This window comes from Suncus etruscus, chromosome 6 (assembly GCF_024139225.1).
Source record: "Suncus etruscus isolate mSunEtr1 chromosome 6, mSunEtr1.pri.cur, whole genome shotgun sequence".
Taxonomy (NCBI): Eukaryota; Metazoa; Chordata; class Mammalia; order Eulipotyphla; family Soricidae; genus Suncus; species Suncus etruscus.
Window position 1 is genome coordinate 34,964,785 of NC_064853.1, and position 26,147 is coordinate 34,990,931.

A 26,147-nucleotide genomic window follows, 5' to 3' on the forward strand; every position below is an offset into this window, starting at 1 on the left:
TATGAGCTCAGAAGTTGCTCCTGGCTTGGGGGACCATATGGGACGCCGGGGGATCGAACCACGGTCCATCCAAGGCTAGCGCAGGCAAGGCAGGCACCTTACCTTTAGCGCCACCGCCCGGCCCCTGTTCTTTTTCTTTTTGTTTTGTTTTGGTTTTGGGCCACATCCAGTGGTGCTCAGAGGTTACTCCTGGCTCTGTGCTCAGGTATCATTCCTGGCAGACTTAGGAGACTCTATGGAATGCTGGGGATCAAATGCAGGTTGGCCGCATGCAAGGCAAACACCTTACTCGATATACTATTTCCAGCCCCTGTTCTTGTTCTTTTTGATGTATGCCGTCTCTATGGTGTAAGATGATATTTCACTGTTTTAATTTGCATCTCCCTGATGATTAATGATGTGGAGGAATACAATACAAAAAAGCTCTCTGCACTTGTATGTTTATTTTAGCACTATTCACAATAGCCAAAATCTGGAAACAACCCAAGTGTTCGAGAACAGATGAATGGATAAAGAAACTATGATAGATCTATGCAGTTAGTAGGAAAATTTAGATCATGAAATTTGCTTATACATAGATGGATATTGAGACTATTATGCTGAGTGAAATGAGTCATAGAGAGAAGGAGACACATAGAATGTTTCCATTCATTTGTAGATATGTGGAGATAAAGAAAAAAAAGGAAAAAAATAGGGGCTGTAACAATAACACAGTGAATAGGGAATTTGTCTTGCCAGTGGCTGACCCAGGTGCAATCCCTGGCATCTCATATAGTCCTCCCAAGCCTGTCCAGAGTAATTTCTGAGTGCAAAGCCCAGGAATAATCCCTGAACAGGGTGTGGTCCCAAAATAAACAAGCAAACAAAAGTTAGTATAGTAATAATATCCAAAACCAATAGAGATAAGGGCCAGAAGGGCAGTCTATAGTAGGAAGTTTGGGCAGAGAAGAAAGAGACCACTATGACAATAATAGTTGGAAACGATCACTCTGGATTGAGTGCTGAAAGGAGATAAAGTGATAAGCATGATACATCTTCGGTAATAGTATTGCAAACAACAGTGTCTAAAAGGAATTAAAAAAAGAGAGAAAAAAAGAGAAAAGGGACCAGAGAGCTAGCACAAAGAGTAAGGTGTTTTCCTTGCATGCAGCTGATCCAGGAGGGAAGGTGGTTCAAATCCTGGTATCCCATATGGTCTCCGTGTCTGCCAGGAATGATTTCTGAGTGCAGAGCCAGGAGTAACCCCTGAAAGTCACTGGATGTGACCCCAAAACAAGCAAACAAACAAACAAAAAAAGCTCTGTTAGATTTAGATCTAGATTCTAGATTGAGAAATGGAGGCTCCACTGAAAGACTTTACTGCTTCTTGCACAACTAGGAACAAGCTCAGCGTCCAGAACCCCCTGCGTATACACAGGAAGTTGTCTCCCCATTCATGAATGTTTTAAGCCATATGAAATGACTCCACTTGCTCATGATTTATCAGACTGTCCTTGCAAGGCTCATTAGTCACTGTCACTTAGGTCAAGGCCTTCCAGAGTGGGTCAGAGTGCAGAGAACTAGTCATAGCTGCTTTGGGAAGGTTACTCTACAATAGTAGATTGTTAAACACCCTTTGTTTTTACTTCCTAGATTTTCAGAATGCATATAAATCTCTGGGGAGATAGCTTAAAAGGTTAGAGGCTAGAGAGATAGTCTAGTAGGCAGGGAGCTTGCTTTGCATGCAGTTAAAAGGGTTTGATCCTCAGCACCCTCTGTGTTTCCCCAAGCTCCTATAGGAGTGATCTCTAGGCCCAGAACCAGGAGTAAGCCATGAGCATCTCTAGGTGTAGCCCCAAACAAAACAAACAAAAATGGCTGGAGTGCTTTGCCAAATGTGATCCCTTTCCTTTTCACACCAAAAGCAAACAAAAACTCCCAGAATGCACAGAGACCCTCAGAACAGAAGTGTTTTGTCTGAACAGCCAACCTGCTGGGTGTCCTTAAGGGCAGAACCTCAGGTGACACCAGTTACATAGCCTCTGCCACCAGCACACTTTCACATATAGGAGCTCAGGAAATATTTACTGATAAGAGACTTAGTTAACACACATAATTACTACAGCAAGAGAAAGTGTTTATTATTATTCAAGGTATGTATTATTCATTAGAGAATAATTCCAAAGTCACAAAAGGACATTCAAATTACCCCTAATTCTACTCTTAATTAGAGTACTTAATTTCAAGGAACATTTACCATCTGTGGATAAAAATTCAATTATACTGGGGTTAGAGTGATAATACAGTGGGCAGGGTACTTATCTTGGCTGCTACAGACTCAGATTTGATCCCCTGCACCCTATCATAGTCCTCCAAAACCCATCCAGAGTGATCTCTCTCCCTGAGCACAGAACCAGGAGTAAGCCCTTAGCACTGCCAAACTTGCCCCCCCCACAAAAAGATAAAAATTCAATTATATAACATATATAAATTTATTTTCAACTTTATCATATTAAACATACTGATTTTTAGCCTATTTTTGCTATTCAAAATATCTAGATATTTTATGTCAATGAATATATCTCTACAACTTTAGTGTTTGCATATCTGGGAACATTGTCAGTTCTGGAGTGCTAATCTCAACATAGTGCTTAGAAGTTAATGAAGTTGGGGCCAGAGAGATAGCATAGAGGTAAGGTGCCTTTCATGCAGAAAGTCATTGGTTCGAATCCCGGCATCCCATATGGTCCCCCGAGCCTGCCAGGAGCGATTTCTGAGCATAGAGCCAGGAGTAACCTCTGAGCGCTGCCGGGTGTGACCCCAAAACCAGAAGTTAGTGAAGTTCTAGGTTTCCAATCTGGGATTCCTACATGCCAATACTTGCTCAGCACATTAAACTATCTCCCACTCTTTTTTGTTTGTTTTGCTATTGGGTCACACCTGGTGGTGCTCAGGGGTTACTCCTGGCTCTGCACTCAGAATTCACTCCTGGTAGACTTATGATATGCCAAGGTTTGAACCAAGTTTGGCTGTGTGCAAGTACCTTATCCACTGTATTATCTCACTCATTTTTTAAGAAAATTCTTTCTGAGATTTATTTGTCTTTGGTTTGTTTTTGAACCACACCCAGCAGTGTGTGCTCAGGGGCTAGTCTCAGCTCTGTTTGTTCTTGGGAATTGCTCCTGTTGGTGCTTATTCCTATCTATCTCTCCAGCTTTTTATTTTTTTGTTTTGGGGCCGCACCCAGTAGTGCTCAGGACTTACTCTCATTCTGTGCTCAGGGTTCACTCCTGGCAGAAGTCAGGGGACCAAGATATGGTGTTGAGAATCAAACCTGGGTCTGCAACATGCAAGGCAAACAAGTGCCCTATCTGCTGTACTCTCTCTCCAGATTATCTATGATCATCGTTTTTATAGGTGTCTTCCCAATAGTGCATGGGAATGCAGGACCCATTCCAGGCAACACTGGCCTGATGATTTGGTGCTAGTCACTGCGCTACTCACCCATGATGATGTTCAGGCATCATGCATTGCTGGTGATCAAACTTGGGGACTTACACATGTAAACCATGTGCTCTACCCTCTTGAACTACATCCCTGTCTTCTCTCAACATGCTTGATGAACACACAGGTTTGCCTTCAAGATATTTTTCGTCTCACCAAGCCCCCAGAGACCCTGGTCTTGTGTCTTTGGCCTATTATCTGACTGCAATCAAGCAGATGCAGTCCTAATGTGATCCTATCTGATTCTTATTTAGAAGCATTTTGTTTGTTTTGGGGCCACACCCAGGTGCATTTAGGGGGCTACGTCTGGCTTTGCACTCAGAAATTACTTTTTGCAGGCTTTATTGACCATATAGGATCCCAGGGATTGAACCTGGGTTGGCTGTATGCAAGGCAAATGCCCTACCACTGTGCTATTGCTCTAGTCTCTCCTTAGAAACATGGACTCAGGATGAGGGGAAAAAGTAGTTGGCCTCTGAAGGGTGTTTGACATGACTTCATCAATGCTGGCATTGCCTGAGGGTCCTGATTTACCCCTGGGAGAAGAAGAGGCTTTCGGCAAGAAAATTTAGACCCTCTTAGCAACCATCTCTCACCAAACCGAGATCTGTATCCTGTCGGTAAAGTAATTACTACTTTAGAAATAAGAAAGTCTCAGAGACAGGCATCTAGGAACACGGAAGAGGGAACAGAGAGATAGAATAAGAGTCAAAGCATTTACCTTGCATCCCCAGCATCACATATGATCCCCAAAGACTTCTAGGAATTAATCTTGAACACAGAGACAGGAATAGCCCCTGAGCACCACTTAGTGTGGCCCCAACACCAATGCCTAAAAAAAATAAATAAAAGAAGAAAGGTGGAAGTGTATGACCTGATACCTTCTAGAATCAGGGACTATGCCAACCAGGATTAGGTTCACAGGCTGCTTGAGGAGAGGGCCTCAGAATCAGGACATTAGTGTCTTCCTCCATGCCCTCTGCTGGGCACTTGCCACATGCAGGACGCTTGTTTGGGGAATTGATGTTCGTGAATATCTCAAAGTTTATTTGTAAATAGTTTGAAATGCACGATTCTATGATATCTGCCCTATAAATCAAAACCAGCGTCCCATCCCCACCCTCCAGGAAGTTGCACAGAACAAACAGCTCCAGAAGTGATTATTGGACTTTGCAGACACTTTCCTCTCCATTGTCTCCAGGGATCTCTCAACAACCCCCAAATGCAGGGCTCATTAGGCCAGTTCTGAAGATGTGGAAATAAGAGGCAGAGAGATATTAAGTAATCTGCCTGAGGGCATACCACCAGGCCTCGGAGGAACTGCAACTTCACTCCTAGCCTAAGCCCACTTTCCCAATGGGAGGACCAAATAACCCTTCACCTTTATTTTATTATGAGGAAGGGGGTGCAGAAGAATTGGGCCATACCTAACAATTCCAGGGAACCATGTAGTGGCAAGGATCAAACTAGAGACAGCCATATAAAAGGCAAGCACCTTAACTTTTGTATTAGCACTTTTTTTTTTCTTTTTTGGTTTCTGGATCACACGTGGCAGTGCTCAGGGATTACTCCTGGCTTTATGCTCAGAAACCGCTCCTGACAGGCTTGGGGGACCTTATGTGATGCCAGGATTTGAACCACTGTCCTTCTGCATGCAAGGCAAATGCCTTATCTTCATGCTATCTCTCCAGCCCCGACTCTTTCTTTTTTTGTTTGCTTTTTTTTTTTTTTGGTTTATATAAGGGTCACACCGGGCTGTGCTCAGGGGTTACTCCTGGTTGTCTGCTCAGAAATAGCTCCTGGCAGGCACGGGGGACCATATGGGACACCGGGATTTGAACCAACCACCTTTGGTCCATGCTTGCAACGCAAACGCCACTGTGCCATCTCTCCGGGCCCGACTCTTTCTATCTTATCTAACTTTCTTTTTTGGTTTTCGGGTCACCTAACAGTGCTCAGGGGTTACTTCTGGCTCTGCACTCAGGGATCATGACTGGCTGGCTTGAAGACATATGGGGCACTGAGGATTGAACCCCAGGTCAGCTGCATGTAAAGCAAATGTCCTACCCACTGTACTATCACTCTGGCTCACTCCCCAAACTTTTATCATCATTGGGTTTCTGTGTGTGCATATGTTTTGGTTTAGGGCTATACCCAGCTGCGCTTAGGGGCTACTCCCAGCTTGGTACTTAGAAACCACTCCCAGTTGGGTACTGGAGATCAAACCCAGTTATCTGGCATGCAAAACATGTGCACCAGCTTGTTGAGTGATAGCTCCCAACCCCTATCACAGTTTTGTTTTTTTAGACCACACCCAGTAATGCTCAGGGATTACTCCCGGTTCTGCACCCAGGTATCACTACTGGTGGGCTCAGAGGAACCATATGGAATGTGGGGATCGAACTTGGGTTGGCCGCATGCAAGGCAAACACCCTACTTGCTGTGCTACTGCTCCGGGCCCCCATCATCATAGTTTTAAAGATGAGAAGAGTTTATATGAGATGTCTAGAGTAGCCACATTCACACAGAGGCAAGCAGAATGCTGGTGGCAGGGACTGGGGTGTTAGAAGGAGTGATGGGGAGTTACTGGTTAGTAGAAATGATGGTTCAGGGGGCCAGAGAGATAGCACAGAGGTGTTTGCTTTGCAAGCAGCTGATCCAGGACCTAAGGTAGTTGGTTTGAATCCCAGCATCCCATATGGTCCCCAGTGCCTGCCAGGAGCTATTTCTGAGCAGATAGCCAGGGGTAACCCCTGAGCACCACCGGGTGTGGCACAAAAACCAAAAAAAAGAAAAAGAAAAAAAGAAAAAAAAGAAATGATGGTTCAGTTGAGAAGCTGAAATATTTTGGAGATGGAAGTGGTGACGGCTGCATGGCAGTTCAAGTGCATGAAGTGTGAGAGGGCCAAGTTTTATGTATATATTACCCTAATTTTTTTTGTCTTGTTTTGTTTTGGGACCACCCCCAGTGGTGCTCAGGGATCATTCCTGGCAGTACTCAGGGAGCCATATGAAGTCATGGGGACTGAACCTACAAGGCAAGTGTCCTACCCCACTATACTATCGTTCTGACCTCCGAGCCTGATTTTTAAAGCAAGAAAGCTGAGGTCTCACAGGATAAAGAAGTAAGTGCAAATCAATTCATGCGTTTGGAGGAACAGGCTGCATTCAAGCCTCAGATCTGCCACTTGTGTATGTGTTTGCCCTGGACATATTACCCAGAAAGCGTGCCTCAATTTCCTTCTTTGTGAAATCAGACCACAGTAACTAATGTAGAATTTGTTGGTGAATTAATGGATATAGTTCTCTACTGATCCCTTAGCATAGAGTCATTGCACACAACTGCTTGTGGGGAGACTTTCTATCCAGAAAAGACCTCAGAGCAGAAGGGCCTGGGAGGTCACTAGTACACACACACACACACACACACACACATTAAAAACTGAGACGAAGGGGCCGGGTAGGTGGCGCTGGAGGTAAGGTGTCTGCCTTGCAAGCGCTAGCCAAGGAAGGACCGCGGTTCGATCCCCCAGTGTCCCATATGGTCCCCCCAAGCCAGGGGCGATTTCTGAGCACATAGCCAGGAGTAACCCCTGAGCGTCAAACGGGTGTGGCCCAAAAACCAAAAAAAAAAAAAAAAAAAAAACTGAGACGAAGAGTTTCAGTTAGAGAAATAACTAGAGTTAGAGTTAGAGAAATAACTACACTGACAACTATGGTAACAATGTCAATGAGTGAGAGAAGTAGAATGCCTGTCTTGAATACAGGCAGGGAGGGAAGAAGATTGGGGACATTGGTGATGGGGGGGGGTGTTTATGACTGAAACTCAACTACAATCATGTTTGTAATCAAGTGCTTAAATAAAGATAATATTAAAATTAAAAAAAAAAAACGGAGGTGATTCTGGGTTAAAACTGGACAATGACTTGCCTAAAGTGCTGCAGGAAGTCCAGAGCAGACACAATCCCCTTCTCTGCACGTAGAGGTCTCTCAGTCCAGTCCGCTCTTCTATGGCTCTCCATGGCTCCCTTGGAACTTGAAAGAGTTCCAAGGTCAGTGAAGAAAGGAGTGCAGCTTCAGCATGACATACATATGCTCTAGGCTTTCCACAGTGAGTCAGCTGTGAGTCAGCCTGCTCTCCCTGTGATGCATGTGTGCATGACTGCCAGGTGGCATCCAGGTGGGAACTGGGCAAAGACTCTGCTTGCTTTAGGATTGAGGGGGAGCTACACAATATCTTTTAGATCAAAACTGCAGCTCCACTATCATGACAATGTTATGAGTGAGAGAAGTAAAATGCCTGTCTCGAATACAAGCAAGGGTTGGGGGGCATTGGTGGTGGGGAGACTGCACTGGTGAAGGGCGGTGTTCTGTTTATGACTGAAACCCAAGTATAATCATGTATGTAATCATGATTCTTAAATAAAGAAAAATAAATAAAGGGGCCAGAGAGATAGCACAGCAGTAAGGCATTTGCCTTGCATGCAGAAGGGCAATGGTTCGAATCCCGAAATCCCATATGGTCCCCTGAGCTTGCTGGGGGTGATTTCTGAGTGTGGAGCCAGGAATAACCCCTGAGCGCTGCTGGCTATGACCCAAAAACCAAAAAAAAAAAAAAAAGAAAAGAAAAAAGAAAAAGAAAAAGAAGGAAAGAAGGAAGGAAGGAAGGAAGGAAGGAAGGAAGGAAGGAAGGAAGGAAGGAAGGAAGGAAGGAAGGAAGGAAGAGAAAGAAAGAAAGAAAGGAAGGAAGGAAGGAAGGAAGGAAGGAAGGAAGGAAGGAAGGAAGAAAGAAAGAAAGAAAGAAAGAAAGAAAGAAAGAGAAAGAGAGAGAAAAAGAAAGAAATAAAGTCTTAAAAAAGAAAGAAAGAAAGAAAGAAGAAAGAAAGTCTTAAAGAAAGAAAGAAAAAAGAAAGAAAGAAAGAAAGAGAAAGAGAGAGAGAAAAAGAAAGTCTTAAGAAAGAAAGAAAGAAAGAAGAAAGAAAGAAAAAAGAAAGAAAGAAAGAAAGAAAGAAGGAAAGAAAGAAAGAAGAAAGAAAGAAAGAAAAGAAAGAAAGAAAGAAAAAGGAAGGAAGGAAGGAAAGAAAGAAAGAAAGAAAGAGAAAGAGAGAGAAAAAGAAAGAAATAAAGTCTTAAAAAAGAAAGAAAGAAAGAAAGAAGAAAGTCTTAAAGAAAGAAAGAAAGAAAGAAGAAAGAAAAAAGAAAGAAAGAAAGAAAAAGAGAGAGAAAAAGAAAGTCTTAAGAAAGAAAGAAGAAAGAAAGAAAGAAAAAAGAAAGAAAGAAAGAAAGAAGGAAAGAAAGAAAGAAAGAAAGAAAGAAGGAAAGAAAGAAAGAAAGAAAGAAAGAAAGAAAGAAAGAAAGAAAGAAAGAAAGAAAGAAAGAAAGAAAGAAAGAAAGAAAGAAAGAAAGAAAGAAAGAAAGAAAGAAAGAAAAAAAGAAAGAAAGAAAAAAAGAAAGAAAGAAAGGAGAAAGAAAAAGTTGCAGCTCTGGTTCCATCTCTCCCTTTACTACCAAATTCTTCCTCCTGTGTAATTGCCAGTGGGTGCCTCCTGGAGAGACAATAGATGGAACTGAGCCTGTAGTGCAAGACACACGGAGAGTCCAAGGAGGATTAAGCAGAAGTCTGTGCATGGAAACTTCAGGACAAAAGGTTGCACATTTAATTCATTTCTCTGGACAAACAAGGCTCTTACAAGCCCCAAAGTTCAGCCAAATTGATTTCTCTCACTAGTACCCAACTTAATTTGGAGACAAGGGGCTCACCCAAGGATGCTCAGGGTTTATTCTTGGCTCTGAACTCAGGGAACACTCCTGTCAGGGCTTGGGGGACTCTCTGGAGTGCTGAGGATTGAACCAAGGTCAGCTGCATACGAACACCTTATTCACTATACTATAGTTTTGGTCCCACCAGCACTTTGTCCTTTCAGGGGTGCCAGACTCTGCCTTTATGAAGACTCACTGTGTGCTAGCACCATGAAATCCTTCCCAGAGCCCCGCTGGAACCTGATCTTCCTTTTCTTTCTTTTCTTTTCTTTTCGTTGCTGTTTTTTATTGTTGTTTTTGGGTCACACATGGCAGCGCTCAGGAGTTACTCCTGTCTCTACACTCAGAAATCGCTCCTGGCAGGCTCGGGGGACCATATGGGATGCCGGGATTCAAACCTGGGTCCATCCTGGGTTGGCCCCGTAAAAGTCAAACGCCTTTCCTCTGTCTTATCGCTCTGGACCCTGGATCCTGATCTTTCTGAGTTTCACTTTACAGAGGAGACTGAGGCTCATCTCAGCATGAAAGGATACATGGAGGGATTGAGCACCGTTCTAGGTTTTGTGTTTTTGTTAGGTGTCCCAGCCCTTGCCTTCTTCTTTAAGAGCTCCTAAGAAGTTCTCATCAGCTTGCTTCCCCCAGGTCTGGAGGATTTTCTTCTACTCCCCAACTCTCCACCAAAAACAAAACCTGAAGGACCAGAAAGATAGCACAGCGGTAGGACATTTGCCTTGCACACAGCAGATCCAGGACAGACAGTAGTTCAAATCCTGGCATCCCATATGATCCACAGTACCTGCCAGGAGTGATTTCTGAGCAGAGCCAGGAGTAACCCCTGAGCACTGCCAGGTGTGGCCCCAAAACCCAAATAAATAAATTAAATTAAATTAAAATCTGAAAATGGAAAGACAGATCCCTGAATAAAATAAATAAAATCTAAAGCAACTCAGGCCTTGAGGAAACTCTGTAAATAATAAGGGTCACCACCTACTCAAATTATTATTTGTTGGGTTGCACCTAGAACCACAGACAGCACTTGGTACTATTTAGGGACATTTAGGACAGGAGGATTTGGTTTTTTTGTTTGTTTTTTGTTTTGTTTTGTTTTTGGGCCACACCCGGCAGTGCTCAGGGGTTACTCCTGGGTGTCTGCTCAGAAATAGCTCCTGGCAGGCACGGGGGACCATATGGGATGCCGGGATTCGAACCAACCACCTTTGGTCCTGGATCAGCTGCTTGCAAGGCAAACGCTGCTGTGCTATCCCTCCGGGCCCAGGACAGGAGGATTTGAACTCATGACACATACCTATGATGTTGAAAGACTCTGAGCCTCTCTGCTCTGCTCTTCTGGTTCCTAAAAATCTTCTTTGAAGTACATTTTTTTTAGATAATAGTCTACTTTTTCACTTCGTGTTTTCAGTAAATCTTTGAAGTAAGTACTGATAATTGAGGCTGGAGAGATAGCATGGATGTAAGGCATTTGCCTTGGATGCAGAAGGTTGGTGGTTCGCATCCCGGCATCCCATATGATCCCCTGAGCCTGCCGGGTGTGATTTCTGAGCATAGAGCCAGGAGTAACCCCTGAGTGCTGCCAGGTATGATCCAAAACCAAAACAAACCAAAACAAAACAAAAAAAAGTACTGATAATTGTTTCCATATTACAATTGGGGAAATTGAGGCTCACAAAGGTTAAACAGGGCCAAGGAATGCTCAGAGCATCCTGTAAGAAGCCCAGGTTCAATTCTACCCAGCACCACACCAAGCACAGCCAGGAGCAGCCTCCATGCATGGAGGCCTCTGACTATGACTCAAAAGCCAATAACCAAAAAAAAAAAAAAAAAGTTCTAAGACAACAAGAAGCCTGTCTCTCAAACCTGTGCCCTGCCCCACACCACACTGCAGCCTCCCGGCCCATGTACTGATAGCTGCTTTCCTGTGCTCAGTCTCTTGACAGAAGGAAGAGGAATGCAAGCCTCTGGCATGAAAGAAGTCATTATCTTAAGGAGTGATAAGGCTCAAATAAGAGCAATTAAGTGACAAGAACCAGACCCAGATCTGCTGCTAGTCAGGTGTCTGAACAGTTCCATTGTTCAGTTTGGGCCTGTTTGTTTGTTTATTTATTTATTTAGGGTTTGGGGCCACACCTGGCATTGCTCAGGGGTTACTCCACACTCTCTGAGCTCAGGAATGACTCCTGGAAGGCTTGGAGGACCATATGGGATGCTGGTGATGGAACCCAGGTCAGCCAAGTGCAAGGCAAGAGCCCTCCCTACCGTATTATCTTTTATATCCTGTTTATTTGTTCTTTTTATTTTTTGTTTTGTTTTGTTTATTTTTGTGTGGGGGGTTTGGTTTTGGTTTTGGTTTTTGGGTGGGTGTTTTTTTTTTTGGCTATACCTGACAGTGCTCAGGGGTTACTGCTGGCTCTGTGCTCAAAAATGCTCCTGGCAGGCTCAAGAAACCTTATGGGATGCCGGAATTGAACCTGGGTAGGTCCCAGGTTGACCAGTTGCAAGACAAATGATCTACCCCCTGTGCTATCACTCCAGCCCCTGATCCTGTTTATTTGTGTTTCATTTTGTTTTCACTGGAAGTTCCACAGCTCATATACTAATGACCTGTATGATCTTGGACAAATGACCTTACTTTCCTCAACCTCCATTTCCTCTTTTAGGAAACAGAAAGTACTATAGATGTGTGTGTGTGTGTGTGTGTGTGTGTGTGTGTGTGTGTGTGTGTGTGTAAGGGGTAGCAGAGATTAAACTGAAATAATACTGTATCTGATTAATAATACTATATTTGATTAAGACCCTGAGCCCCAATGTAGGAATATTGTTCAGGTGCTGGCTATAACGCTGGAGAAAGCTAAGACCAGAATTCAATTTAACCACAGAAAGATTTTTGGGGGGTTTGAGGGACAGGGGCACACTTGGAGGAACTCAGGGATCACTCCTGGTAGATCTTGGATCAGGCAGTACAAAACCTGTGCTCCAACCCTTTGAGACATTTTCTAAACCCAGAAGAATTTTTCTGTTTGCTTTGAGGTAACACTCAGAAGTATGCAGGGATCACTCCTGACAGTTCTCAGGGGAATCCAGGCAGTGCCACAGATCAAATCAGTTGACAGTATACAAGCCAGGTGCCTTGTATTATCTCTGGCTCCTCCACAAAAATTTTCTTTAATTGGACCAAAATATGTGCACAGAAAAGCACAAAAACTGGGGACTGGAGTGATAGCACAGTGATAGGGTGTTTGCCTTGCACTCAGCCAACTCAGGACAGACCTGGCTTCAATCCCCGGCATCTCCTATGGTCCCCTGAGCCTGCCAGGAGTGATTTTTTAAAAAAAAATTTTTAGGGGCCGGAGAGATAGCATGGAGGTAAGGCATTTGCCTTTCATGCAGAAGGTCATCGGTTCAAATCCCGGCGTCCCATATGGTCCCCCGTGCCTGCCAGGAGCAATTTCTGAGCATGAAGCCAGGAGTAACCCCTGAGCACTGCCGGGTGTGACCCAAAAACCACAAAAAAAAATTTTTTTTAAACTTCATTGATTAATTGGTTGGTTTGGGGCCACATCCAGAGGCGCTCAGGGGTTACTGGTGGCTCTACGCGCAGAAATCGCCCCTGGCAGGCTGGGATCCCTCCTGGGTCGGCTGCTTGCAAGGAAAATGCCTTACTGCTGTGCTATCTCTCTGGCCCCACCAGGGGCAATTTCTATGAATAGAGCCAGGAGTAACCCTGAGCACTGCTGAATGTGGCCCCAAACAAAAACAAAAACAGTACAAAACTGGATGTAAACTGTCACAAGCTGAACCTACCTGTGTGACAACACTCTGCTTTCAAAACAATAGCAGCAGGTTTTGGATGAGGGAACAGCAAGCAAGGCCATCATCTTGGAGTGGAGCTGAAGATGGTGCCAAAAATTTCAGTCATTAAAATCAATTATTTTAATGTGCACTGTAAATGTGTACCTGTAGTAAAATACAATTATTTAGAGAAATATAAAGAAGGGAGTTAGAAAGTTATATGATAATGGGGTCGGAGAGATAACATGGAGGTAAGGCATTTGCCTTGCATACAGAAGGTCAGTGGTTCAAATCCTGGCATCCAAAATGGTCCCCCGTGTCCACCGGGGTAATTTCTGAACGTAGAGCCAGGAGTAACCCCTGAGCACTGCCGGGTGTGACCCAAAAACAAAAAAAAAGTTATATGATCTTGGAGCCAGACAATAGTACAGCAGGCAGGGCATTTGCCTTGCATGCAGCCAACTTGTGTTCCATCCTTGGCATCACATATAATTCCCAGTGACCTTCCAGGAGTGATCTGGGTAGTACAGAGCCAGGCGTAAGCCCAAACACATATACACAACACCCTCCCCCACATACCCCAAAGGATCCAACGTAGCTTCTCCAGAAGGTAAGAGAGTCCTATCTATAAAACCCTATATATATATCCCTATCTATATGTATCCCTAACCCTATATATACATAAGTATATCAGATTGATATTCAGATGAACCATCAAGATAAGAGGGTGTGGGGCCGGAGAGATAGCATGGAGGTAAGGCGTTTGCCTTTCATGCAGAAGGTCATTGGTTCGAATCCCAGCATCCCATATGGTTCCCCGAGCCTGCCAGGAGCGATTTCTGAGCGTGGAGCCAGGATTAACCCTTGAGCACTGCTGGGTGTGACCCAAAAACCAAAAACCAAAAAAAAAAAAAAAGATAAGAGTGTGTGTGTAATGATTTATATATATTTTCTTCTGTATATATTATATAACATATATACATATTTGGTTTTGGAGCCACACCTGATGGTGCTCACAGCTTATATTTGGCTCTGCACTCAGGGATCACACCTGGTAGGCTTGGGGAACCATATAGGTTGCCAAGGATTGAACTCAGTATGCCATCTGCAAGGTAAGTGCCCTACTCACTGTACTATCTTTCTGGTCCATGCAATACTGTACTATCTTTCTGGACCATGCAATACTTTTTTTTTTTGGTGGGTGGGGGTGGCACACCCAGTGATACTTAGAGATCACGCCTGGTAATGCTCAGAGGATCATATGGTATACCAGGACGTGAACCCAGGTCAACCATATATAAGGCAAGCACACTACCTGCTAAACTAGCACTCCAGTCCCTGCAATACTTTTTGTTGTTTTTGTTTAGTTTTAGGGCCACAATCAGTGGTACTCAGGGGTTACTCAACTGTATGCTCAGGAATCACTCCTGGAGGGCTTGAGGAACCATATGGGATGCCCTACCAGCTGTGCTATCAACTACAGCCCCTTCAGTAACACTTTTTTTTTTTTTAGCATGGGCATACCTGGCAGCACTCAGGGGTTACTCCTAGCTCTGCTCAGAAATCGCTCTTGATAGGCTCGGGGGACCATATAGGATGCCAGGGATCAAACCCAGGTCTGCCTACGTTGGCCATGTGCAAGGCAAACACCCTACTGCTGTGCTATCACTCCAGCTCCTTCAGTCATACTTTTTGCTTTTGTTTTGTTTTTGTTTCACACCGTTGACACTCAGGGGTTACTTCTGACTCTGCTCAGAAATCGCTCTGGCAGGCACCGGGGACCATATGGGATGCCGGGATTTGAACCACCATCCATTTTGGATCAGCTGCATGCAAGGCAAATGCCCTTCTGCTGTGCTACCTCTCCGGCCCCTTCAGTAATACTTTATAAGATTAAAATGAGTGCGAGAAATTTCATGATGAAAAAAATACTAATTTTTCTTTCAGCCAAAAGTGAATGGCCTTTCTTGGAGATTCTCAACCAACCAGATCGGCAGTTCATTTTGAGAGCCTAAAAATGTGGTCTTGCTCTGGTCCTGTGATGCAGGGATTACCTGGGTCACCCAGTAGTGCTGGAGGCCTCCAGGGTTGCTTGGGAGATCATGTAGTGTTAGCTAAGATCAAACTGGGGTTGACCACATGCAAGACAAACTCCTTAATCCCTATATACTCTCAGATCCCTACTATCGCATTTTAAACCAAAGACAGCTTAATAACAGTGCCTTGGGGAGTCACAGTAAAGCTGAGGTAAAAAAAAAAAAAAAAGGAAAAAAAAACAACAAAAAAAGAAGTCATGGGGTTGCTCTTGCCCAGCTGCCTCAGTCATCATCACCCTCAGCCCTCACCCATTTTCCACAATTTTCTGTACCGCCCCCATCCTCAGTGATTTTTAAAAATATTAAAATATGGGCCCGGAGAGATAGCACAGTAGCGTTTGCCTTGCAAGCAGCTGATCCAGGACCAAAGGTGGTTGGTTCCAATCCCGGTGTCCCATATGGTCCCCCGTGCCTGCCAGGAGCTATTTCTGAGCAGACAGCCAGGAGTAACCCCTGGTAAGTAAGGGGTAAGCTGGGTGTGGCCCAAAAACCAAAAAGAAAAAAAATTAAAATATTTAAAAATCAATTTGACTGGCTTTAAAAAATATTTAAAAATATTTTAATTGAATCACAGTGAGATACACAAAGTTGTCCTGAGTTTTCCAACACCCATTCCTTCACCTGTGCACATTTCCCAGATACCAGTGTTGCCAGTTTCCCTCCTTCCCTCCCATCCCATCTCCAGCCTGACTTCTCTCTTTCTCTCTTCCTCTCCCTCTCTCTCTTCTCTCTCCCGTGTCCCTCCCTCTCTCTCTCTCTCCCCCCCCCCTCTCTCTCTCTCTCTCTCTCTCTCTCTCTCATATCTTTAGTTCTGCTCATTTTTGAGTTGCATGCACACAAATTTATGCTCTTTACATATAGTTTATGCAAAGTTTTCTTGGCCCCAAACCCACAGGCTGTCTGGGATTTAGTTAGGTTGTTGCATGCCACAGAGAAACATTGAACAAGGGGGATATGTTGGTTTTTTATTTGGGAGGGGGCACATCTGGCGGTGTTCAAGGCTTATTCCTGCTCTGAACTAAGAGAATATTTCCTGGCAGTTCTTTGGGAACATATGGGATGCTGGAGATAGAACTTGAGTCAGCTGCCTACCAGGCAAGAGCCCTACCCACGGAACTATCTCGCCAGTCCTAATGTTTAGCATTTTGGAGACTTGAATGGTGGTAAATGGGCAGGTGAGGCACAAGAGCTCCACATACTGGGGTTAGAGTCCACTGGTGTTTTTTTTTTTGGGGGGGGGGGGTCATAGCCAGCGGTGCTCAGGGGTTACTCCCAGCTCTGTACTCAGAAATCATTCCTAGCAAGCTTGGGGGACCATATGGGATGCTGGGATTCAAATCACTGTCTAGTCCTGGAGCAGTTGCATGCAAGGTATATGTCCTACCACTGTGCTATCACTCCAGCCCCTCCACTGGTCTTTTTGAAGGGCAAAATCCAGAAGACTGACAGGATATGAGGGGAGTCATCAAAGATGTTGGATCTGGCTTGAGTAACTGGATGGAGGAGCTGTTTCTGGGCTGAGAAATGGGGAAGACAAAAAGTACAGATTTATTCATATAAAATATTGTTATTATTTGGGGCCCACACCTGGCAGTGCTCAGGGTTTACTCCTAGCTCTAATCTAATCTCAGGGATCAGTCCTAGCAGGTCTCAAGGTACCATATGATGTGCCAAGGATCAAATCCAGGTCAGCTGCATGGAAAGCAAATACCCTACCGACTTTCCTATTATTCCAGATCATATATATTGGTTTTTTTGGCCACACCCGGCAGTGCACAGGGGTTACTCCTGGCTGTTTGCTCAGAAATAGCTCCTGGCAGGCATGGGGGACCATATGGGACACCGTGATTCGAACCATCCAGATCATATTTATCATCATCGTTATCATTTCAGTTTGGGTACTGAACCCAACAGTGTTGAGTATTAGGGGTGACTCCTGCTAGCCAGAATCAAACCTAGGCTTCCCGGATGGAAACAGGTGCTCTAGCCATTGTGCTTACAACCCTGAGTGTAAATTTAAGTCAGACTGAGTATAGCCAGACCAGCATTCTGGGGGAGAGCGAGAAAAGTGGTAAATCCTTTAATACCTCTCAGTGCTGGAGGCAAGGAGGCCCCATCTGCAAAAGCCAGGGAGGTAGAGTGAAAGAATAGAGAGGCTGGAAAGTGCTCAGGGAACAGGTGGCTTCAACTGGTGTGCAGAAATTGAATGAAAAGAATAAACAAAACCAAACAAAAAAACTCAGCTCGCTTGGCCTGTCAGCCTTCCTGGAGTCAATACCATGTTTCCCTGTAACGGGGATGATTTGAGTTACAAAACGACCAGCAGAACAGGACCACTTTGGATTAGCTCCAGCCAGAACAACACCCCTCCCCCCCACTCCACCACCAATATACATACCTCTTACCTTATCTGCAGCTGACTCAGCAAACCTGCCCAAGTTCTTGCCTTTAAAGGCAAAAAAAAAAAAAAAAAAAGGAAGAAAAAAAACCCTCTTTGGGTAGCTTACTCATTCCTGCCTGACACCAGAGCGCTAAGGAACACGAAGCGCCACCACCCAGAGCAGCCGCTGAGAGCGCGTGCTTTCAGACACGAACCAGGGACCTGCAAGCTTCCGCCCAGCCACCACCTGGCACTCCCCAGCCAGCCCCAGAGAGTTCTTTTGCCTTAGACTGGCTAGAGCTGGCTCCAACCGCTTGGAATCAGAGCCAGGAAAGTGTGCAAATTCCTTCCAGGGCTAAAGGCAGCATCCAGGGACAAAGCTGCGGGTGCAAAACTGTGCGTGCCAGGCCGGCTATGGGTGCGAGTCCAGCTCTTGGAAAAGGCTCTAGTCTCTCTCCAGCCTAGAGCTCTGTGTTCCTCATACCCACTTTATTTTGTTTATTTATTTATTTATTTGTTTGTTTGTTTTTGGGCCACACCCGGTGGCATTCAGGGGTTACTCCTGGCTCTGAGCTCAGAAATCACTCCTGGCAGGCTCCAGGGACTATGTGGGATACTGGGGGATCGAACCAGGTCCGTCCTGGGTCTGACACCTGCAAGGCAAAGGCCCTACGACTGTGCTATCACTCCAGCCCCTCTCACACCCTGTCTGCAGGCAGGCAGGGGAGAGCAGAGTGTTAACTGGGAGTTCCTCAGGCACTCCCTCGCCCCCAAAGGCTCCTCAGTGCTCACTGAACTCCCCTGCTGACATTTCAGGATCAATGCCCACTCCATTGCTTCTCTCACCTGTCTACACCTTCTCTCTCCCCAACCCTCTACACAGGTGCTTCTCATCCCCTTAATTTCTTTCCAGCGATCCCCAGACTCCTGGACTGGTGCAGTGATGCCCATTATTGAAATTTTCACCAGTAGTTTTCCTTGGCATATTCTGCCCCTGGCTGAGAAAGGGATTTTATGCCCCCTAAAAGGGATCCTTTGAGACTGAGAGATAGAGGAATTAAGGCACTTGCCTTGCATGTAGCCAACCTGGGATCATCACCCCCCTCCCCCATCAGTTCCCTCATCGACTGCAAGGAGTGATCCCTGAGCTCAGTCAAGTGTAAGCCTTGCACACAGCCAACCCAGGATAGAAAGTGGTTTGATTCCCGGTTTCCCATATGGTCCCCCAGCCTGCCAGGAGTGATTTCTGAGCTGGGTGTGACGAAAGAAAAGAAAGAAAGGTGCTTGCTTCAGCAGCACATATAGTAAAATTGGAAGGATACAGAGAAGATTAGCATGGCCCCTGTGCAAGGATGACACGCAAATTTGTGAAGGGTTCTATATTTGAAAAAAGAAAAGAAAGAAAGGAAGAAAGGAAGGTAAGAAATAGGAAGGAAGGAAGGAAGGAAGGAAGGAAGGTAAGAAATAGGAAGGAAGAAAGGAAGGTAAGAAATAGGAAGGAAGAAAGGAAGGAAGGAAGGCAAGAAATAGGAAGGAAGGGGCCGGGTAGGTGGCGCTGGAGGTAAGGTGTCTGCCTTGCAAGCGCTAGCCAAGGAAGGACCGCGGTTCGATCCCCCGGCGTCCCATATGGTCCCCCCAAGCCAGGGGCGATTTCTGAGCACATAGCCAGGAGTAACCCCTGAGCGTCAAACGGGTGTGGCCCAAAAACCAAAAAAAAAAAAAAAAAAAAAAAAAGAAATAGGAAGGAAGGAGGGAGGAAGGAAGGAAGGAAGGTAAGAAATAGGAAGGAAGGAAGGAAGGAAGGAAGGAAGGAAGGAAGGAAGGAAGGAAGGAAGGAAGGAAGGAAGGAAGGAAGGAAGGCAAGAAATAGGAAGGAAGGCAAGAAATAGGAAGGAAGGAAGGAAGGAAGGAAGGAAGGAAGGCAAGAAATAGGAAGGAAGGAAGGCAAGAAATAGGAAGGAAGGAAGGCAAGAAATAGGAAGGAAGGAGGGAGGGAGGGAGGAAGGAAGGAAGGAAGGAAGGAAGGAAGGAAGGAAGGAAGGAAGGAAGGAAGGAAGGAAGGAAGGAAGGAAGGAAGAGTAAGTCTTGAGCACTGCCAGTCATGGCCCAACAGCTACCCCCTCCCCCATAAAAAAGAATTAAAAGAATTAAAATTACTTTGCTTGGCAGGCTTTTTAACTGCACCCCTATGACTCCCCCTTCAAACACTCCAAATTTCCAGTTTTAGAAGTCACTTCCTTGGACCATCCCTGTTTTTGCCTCCCTGGTTGCAGTGAAATCCTTTTATCCAGAACTCAGTCACTCAAATCAGAAGCAGGTCCTCCCTGAGAATCTAATCTCTGACTCAAAATCAAGGATTTCTGATGAAGTTGCCTCAAACACCCAACATTAGCCTCCAGGCATCATAAAACTCTCACTAGAGTGAGTGCAAGTAGAGATGGAATTTCAGGCAGGTAAGGGGGGGGTCTGTTTGGACAGGCATGGTGGGGAGGGGCAAAGATAAAGATGTTTCCCGGACACAGGCTTAGTCTTCCAGTGTCTACCACTTGGGGTACCCTGTGTGGTGCTGGAGATCAAACCAGAGTTGACTGTACAAGATTAAAAAAAAAAAGCCCTACTCACTGTACTATGGCTCTGGATCCCTTGTTGTTTTCAATTTTAATCCCCCCCCTTGTCCCTGGAATGGAGATAGAATTCAATGGGTTGAACACATGATTACATGCAGTAAACTAGGACTAAATCACCAGGACTTCACAGTCCTGTCCAGCACCACCCTTGAGCACAGAGCTAAATGTAGCCCCCAAGCACTGGTGAGTGTAGCCCCAAAACCAAAATAAATAAAATTCCCGTTCCTTTGTTTTGCAATTGCTGGGTAATTGGAGGATACAAGGTTTTTTGTGATGCTCACCAGGCATCGCATGCACATCTGGTGCTTACACACTTGGCCACACAGAGTGCTTGTTGGAGGTCACAGTTGTATTGTTCACACACATATATATATTCTCCAGAGGTCACTCCCAGTAAAAGGCATCCCAGTGATAGGGAACTGAAAGTTTAGTCTTCCTTGGGTGCCCTGGGGCCTCCAGTTTTATTCCTAGTGCTGGGAGGCCAGGCATTGATGCAGCCTGCCAATACAGTGCTGGATTCTACTCAGAGCCTGCCATTGATGTATTCTAGCCTCAACTTGCATTACTTTTAGTGGTGGTACAAATATACATCTATTGTGATGCACAGGTGATGCACTATCTGGTGTGATGCCCTGGTCCCCAGGGCACATATGGGCTCACTTGGGAATCAAATTCAAGGCCTCATGCTGTGAGATAGGCATCTTTGCTACTGAGCTATCTCAAGTCCCTGTACAACTGTTTAGCTTTACATTTATTTTGGTAGGGGGAAAACTCAGCAGTCCTTAGGGATCACTCCTGGCAGGGCACAGAGACCATATAAGGTGCCTGGGTTAGAATGTGAGTCAATTCCATGCAAGGTAAGCGCCCTACCCACTGTACTATTTATTCGATCCCTTGGACAAATTTTACACAGAACCATTTTTCCAAGTGCGGTGGGGAATCTTATACCCACTTTAGAGATGTGGTTTTGGCAGTTCAGAGAAGGGATTTGATATATGTGATGTCTAGCAATAGCAAAAAGCCAGACAGTAGGAATCCAGGCTAGGAGTCGAATCCAGTCCAAATCAGTTTTTGAGTGTGGTCTTGGTCTAGAATCTTCACTTCTGAATGTGCTGCCTACTTTTGTTCTGTCTGCCTTTGTACAGTTCTCTCCACCAAGAATGGCCTTTCTTCTGATCAGATTGATGAAATCAAGTTCAACCTTTTCATAATCAACTCATATTCATCCTGTTCAGTATACCCTTGCCCCAAAAACTTTCTCATTACATCTTTTCACATCTCTAAGTCTGTTTATTCATTCTTGTTCCTATTATTCAGCTTTGTCTATTGGTTGTGTATCTGCTATTTTTGTATCCTCTCCAGTTTGGGGGCTTTGTGCAAGAAGTTCACAGGTCTCTGACCCAGGGGAAGTAGCTAGAATAGAGCCAGTCCAGAGAAGGCTGACATGTCTGAGAGTGAGACCCAGGGTTGAGTGGGTCAACCTCAGCTACAGCTAAGAATGAGCCTACTACATGAATTGGCTGTCTAGGGTACTTGGAGCTAGAGACACTGAGCAGGGAAGACACAAACCCCATCTGAGGAAAGACTGGAAGAATGAAAGGAAATAAACATGCTCTCCTTTATTCATTTGCCCATGTATACCAGCTGTATTAATCCTCCTGTAATGGTACATGCATTGGTGCTGCTCACATTTGTGTTGCCGGCCCATGCACATGTCCCACATCTCTCCTTTTGAGATGTGTATTTTCCTACTTTCACACCGGGATGTGTGTTGAGGCACTGTGAACCTCCAGAGAAGTCTGGACATTTTTTTTTTTTTTGCCACACCCAGCGGTGCTCAGGGTTTATTCCTGGCTCTGTGCTAAGAAAATGCTCCTGGCAGGCTCAATAGACCATATAAGATGCCGGGGATCAAACCCAGGTCAACCACATGCAAGGCAAACACCCTGTGCTTTTACTCCAGCCCTGTGCTTTCTCTTGAGTGTGTTATTCTCTCTTTTCTCCTCCTTTCTCTCCCCTTTCTCAGAATTTCTGGATTAAAATCAGATTTCACTTTAAAAAGGAAAAAAAAAAAAAAGTCCTCAAGTATTAGGAAACACCAAAGGGAAAGGAGAGATTTCCTTTCGGGAAACTCAGGGACAAATCCCAGGGGTGCCCACTGCGATCGGAAGTATTTTGGCACGTAGAGTCAGGCAGAGGGGATGGGATGGCAGGAGCCAGTCACAATAGAAGTGTCTGATCTTAGGAACTGGTGGCCCGTGACCTTGATGGCAAGCTGAGGCCCATCCCTAACAATGGCAGACTATGAGCAAGGGAATGGGATGGGGGAGCAGTTGCAGGCCTGCAGGCAGGTGGGAGCCAAGAACAAGGTAGTACGGGTGAAATCAGCAGGACTTACAGGCGTCTGGAACCAGAGGTGGATAGATGGCCCCAAGCTTTTCAGTCTGAGCTTCTGGGAGATCACAAAACTGAGAGTCAAGGCCTGCCTTCCCCTTGGGGGGTCCCTGCCCAGTCAGGATGCATCCAGGGCGTGTGCTGCACACACTGTTAATATAGAGGTCTCCAGGGGTCACATGCTCAGCTTGGCCTCTTCCTTCCCACAGCAAACTCTACAACCACCACCCAGCCAAAGGCCAGACATCTTTTTTTTGTTTTGTTTTATGGGACACACTGGCAATGCTCAGGGTTTCCTCCTGCCTTTGCATTAGGGATCATTCCTTGTATTGTTCGGGTGACTATGTGAGACAGAACCCAGGTTGGCTGAATGCAAGCAAGTGTCCTACCTGCTGTGCTGTTGTTCGTGGTCCTTATAGGCCCTTTTGTCTTGGGCATCTTTTCCTCCACTGTGTAAGACACTACTTGTTTTTTGTTGTTGTTCTTGTATTGGGGGGGAGGGCACATCCGGAGATGTTGCTCAGAGGTTACTCCAGGCTCATATTCAGCAATCACTCCTGGTGGTGCTCCGGGACCATATGGTATGCTGAAGATTGAACCAGGGTTGGCTGCGTGCAAGGCAAACGCCATACCCACTGTACTATCGCTCTAGCCCTGTAAGACACTATTCGAGAAAAAATATGGTGAAATTAAAGGAAACTAGATGCACCTCTGAAGAAGACTAAAGTAGGACTACAGCGGTGCTAAAGACTTTTAGTTAGATTATATGGAAATTCTGACTCATGCTCAAGTAGGAGGCTGGAGATATTCGTTCCGTTTACCGAGAAGAAATCCTACCTAGATCGTGCTGCGATTATATAGCGGGCCGAGGGGCAGGCGTGGGGAGCTGGCTCGACCTCAAGGCCTTCTGTGTTCTGGGCATTTCCACTTTACACACTCCAACACAGACTGTCGGGAATAGAGGAAGGCTTCGCGGAGGTGGTGGTGGCCTTCAAGCCCAGACAGAGAAGACAGAGAAGAGGTGTTCAGGGGTTTGCCAACAGAGAAACCCCCCATTCCCCCTCCCCCGGCAACTTGGGTAGGCAAAGAAGACGGTGGAGTTAGAAGAAAAGCACGGAGACCTCGCAGGAGTGGCGAACAAGTTCAACACAAAAAGCCAAAAGTTTAAACTGTGATTGTCAGAGAGCCACACCATACAGTGACCTGCCGAAACAGACAAACAAAAGCATCTAATTTTAACAATAATATATTCAACACATATTGCATTTTGCCATTTTGAGTGAGGGTAAACATCCTGTTCGCCACCCCTGAGTCTGTCCAACAAATACTTCAATAGCCCTAACAGCCGCTGTTCTCAATACTTTATAAATACTAAGTAGCTTCATCTTCATAACAAATCGAGGAGGTGACATTAGGGCTGCAGAGTCTCCGCTCTGAGCGCCGCTCCTCCGCCGAGCCAAAGTGCGTCTTTACAGCCGGAGCAGCTCCACCATGTTGCTAAGAGCTCAGAGAGGTGAGCGCACCCGGTTGTTTAGACAGTGAAGGGGCGCTCCAGGGTGCGGGGAGGGGGGGACACCCCAGGAACCCGGGAGCCCGGGTTGCAGAGATCTGAAGCCGGGAACCGAGCTGGTCCCCCTCCCCACCATCCTGAGAGGCCACACCCCCCGGAATTGCACACCCCACGCGAGGCCCCGCCTCCGGGCTCGGCCCACCCGCAAAAACCCTCTTCTGCACGCACCAACCTCAGCCAGCCGCGGTAGCCGGGTCCTTAAAAACGGTGCGCGGGCGGGCTCTGGGGACCATTCGAAGTGGGGAGTCCCGCCAAGCTGGAGAGCGGAGTCTGCGCGGGGGCCGAGAGTGAACGCGCCTAAGGGAGCGAGCGGGTGGCCGAGCCAGGCGGAGTCGGGTCTCGGAGCTGAGCGAGCGAGCGATCGGAGCAAGAACCTCACTTGGAGAGCACCCGCAGCCGCCCCGCGCACCCGGCCAGCGACAGTCTCCGGCGCCGCGCGGCCATGGAGACCAGCAGCAAGGTGAGGGCGAGTCCAACGCGCCCGGAACAAAGGCGCACGATCCTGGGGACCCGGACCCGGACCCGGACCGAGCTCCGCGTCGCGGTGCTAGACTTGCCACCCCGCGCATCCGGGCAGGGCGGAGCGCAACGCAGCGCTGAGCAGCGCAGCGCCGCCCGTCCTGGCTGGAGGCTCCCGGCCTAGAGCGCAGGGCGCGCGGCGCGGACGCGGGTGGCCAGGGGCTTGAGATGCAATTGGGGCGCGGAGGAGCCCCGCGTGCGGAGCTGGCTGCTGCTCCCCGCCCGCCCTCCAGTCTCGGCTTCCTTCCCTCCTTCCTTCCGGGGGCTCTAGAAGGGCCTTCCACGCGGCTCTCCAGGGCTGGGTGCCCCAGGGCCCGGCCCGCACGTAGCGCACGAGCTCGGGGTGCGCTCCTCCCCGGCGCGGGGGAGGGGGCCCGCGCGTGGCGCCCATTGGTTGAACCGGCCGAGCCCCCAGCCCGGCCCCGCGCTCCTTGGAGGCGGGATCCGCCCCCCATTCTGTCGGCTTGGAGACCCCCCCCCCCCTTTCCACTCGAGCCACCCCGGCTGCACAGCCTGGCGCCCACTGAACGCCGCCCGAGATCCCGAGTCTAGGGGCCGCCTGGTTTTCTTGGAGGTTTCAGGGCTCTGGCTTCTAGGTCTTGGAGCCAAGGCTGAGTCGACCAGCCGTCCCCCGAGGCCCTTCTTTCCGAGTAGTGCAGGCCCCAAGCTTTAGCCAGGTCCCTGGAGATGCGCTCCGAGGTGGCCAAGGGCTCGGGGAAGGGGTTGCTGATGGAGACCCGCGCGCGCGCGCGCACTCTCTCATTCTTCCCGTGAAGACGGACCACGACCTGGGAAGGAGGGAGAAACCCTTTGTTTCCTGTAAACAAAGGGTCTCATCCAGTGGCCAGATACTTGATTTCCACCCCCCTCCCCAGAATAATTCCTTTACAGCAAACCTTTGTTTGACATGCCTTTATGCCTATCCCCCCAGTGCAAAAAAATATTTTCAAGCCCCTTTTATTGGGGGGGGGGGTTGCAAATCCTTGTTCCTCTGGAAATTTCCTATCTTGGTAGTGAAAGCTAAAAAATGCCCACATTTTTGACTTGGAGCTAGGTGGAATTCTGCACTTACCTTCCTGAGCACCTGGGTGAGGGTTTGTGGAATCGAGCAGGGTCCCGCCTGGGTTGACTGGGGGGTGAGGGAGCCACGCACTCAGACTTTTTCCTACCTGTTAGCTCCACACAACTTGCAGCTCCCGCCTGGCCTTGGGCCTGAAAGGGAAATCTTTTTTTTTTTTTTTTTTTTTTTTGGTTTTTGGGCCACACCCGCTTGACGCTCAGGGGTTACTCCTGGCTATGTGCTCAGAAATCGCCCCTGGCTTGGGGGGACCATATGGGACGCCGGGGGATCGAACCGCGGTCCTTCCTTGGCTAGCGCTTGCAAGGCAGACACCTTACCTCCAGCGCCACCTACCCGGCCCCCTGAAAGGGAAATCTTAAGTGAATACATTTCCTGACAGTCCTAATGTGAACCAAAGACAGGGATAGAACCTCTCTGGGATTTTCCGATT

The 26,147-nt window shown here is 46.8% G+C and overlaps 1 protein-coding gene and 1 non-coding gene across 2 annotated transcripts in view; both read left to right on the forward strand.

Annotated features, from left to right (window-relative positions):
• The first annotated feature begins 18,806 nt into the window (after positions 1-18,806).
• On the forward strand, positions 18,807-18,913 carry LOC126013015 (U6 spliceosomal RNA). The gene has a single exon (XR_007497353.1). It is a non-coding gene; the product is annotated as a U6 spliceosomal RNA (small nuclear RNA).
• Positions 18,914-24,286: 5,373 nt separating this feature from the next.
• The window catches only part of SLC2A1 (solute carrier family 2 member 1), a 32,431-nt gene continuing 30,570 nt past the window's right edge, over positions 24,287-26,147 (forward strand). The window contains exon 1 of the mRNA XM_049774809.1: positions 24,287-24,577. Coding sequence (XP_049630766.1) covers positions 24,560-24,577 — 18 coding nt within the window. The 5' untranslated portion in view covers positions 24,287-24,559. The remainder of the gene's footprint in view (positions 24,578-26,147) is intronic.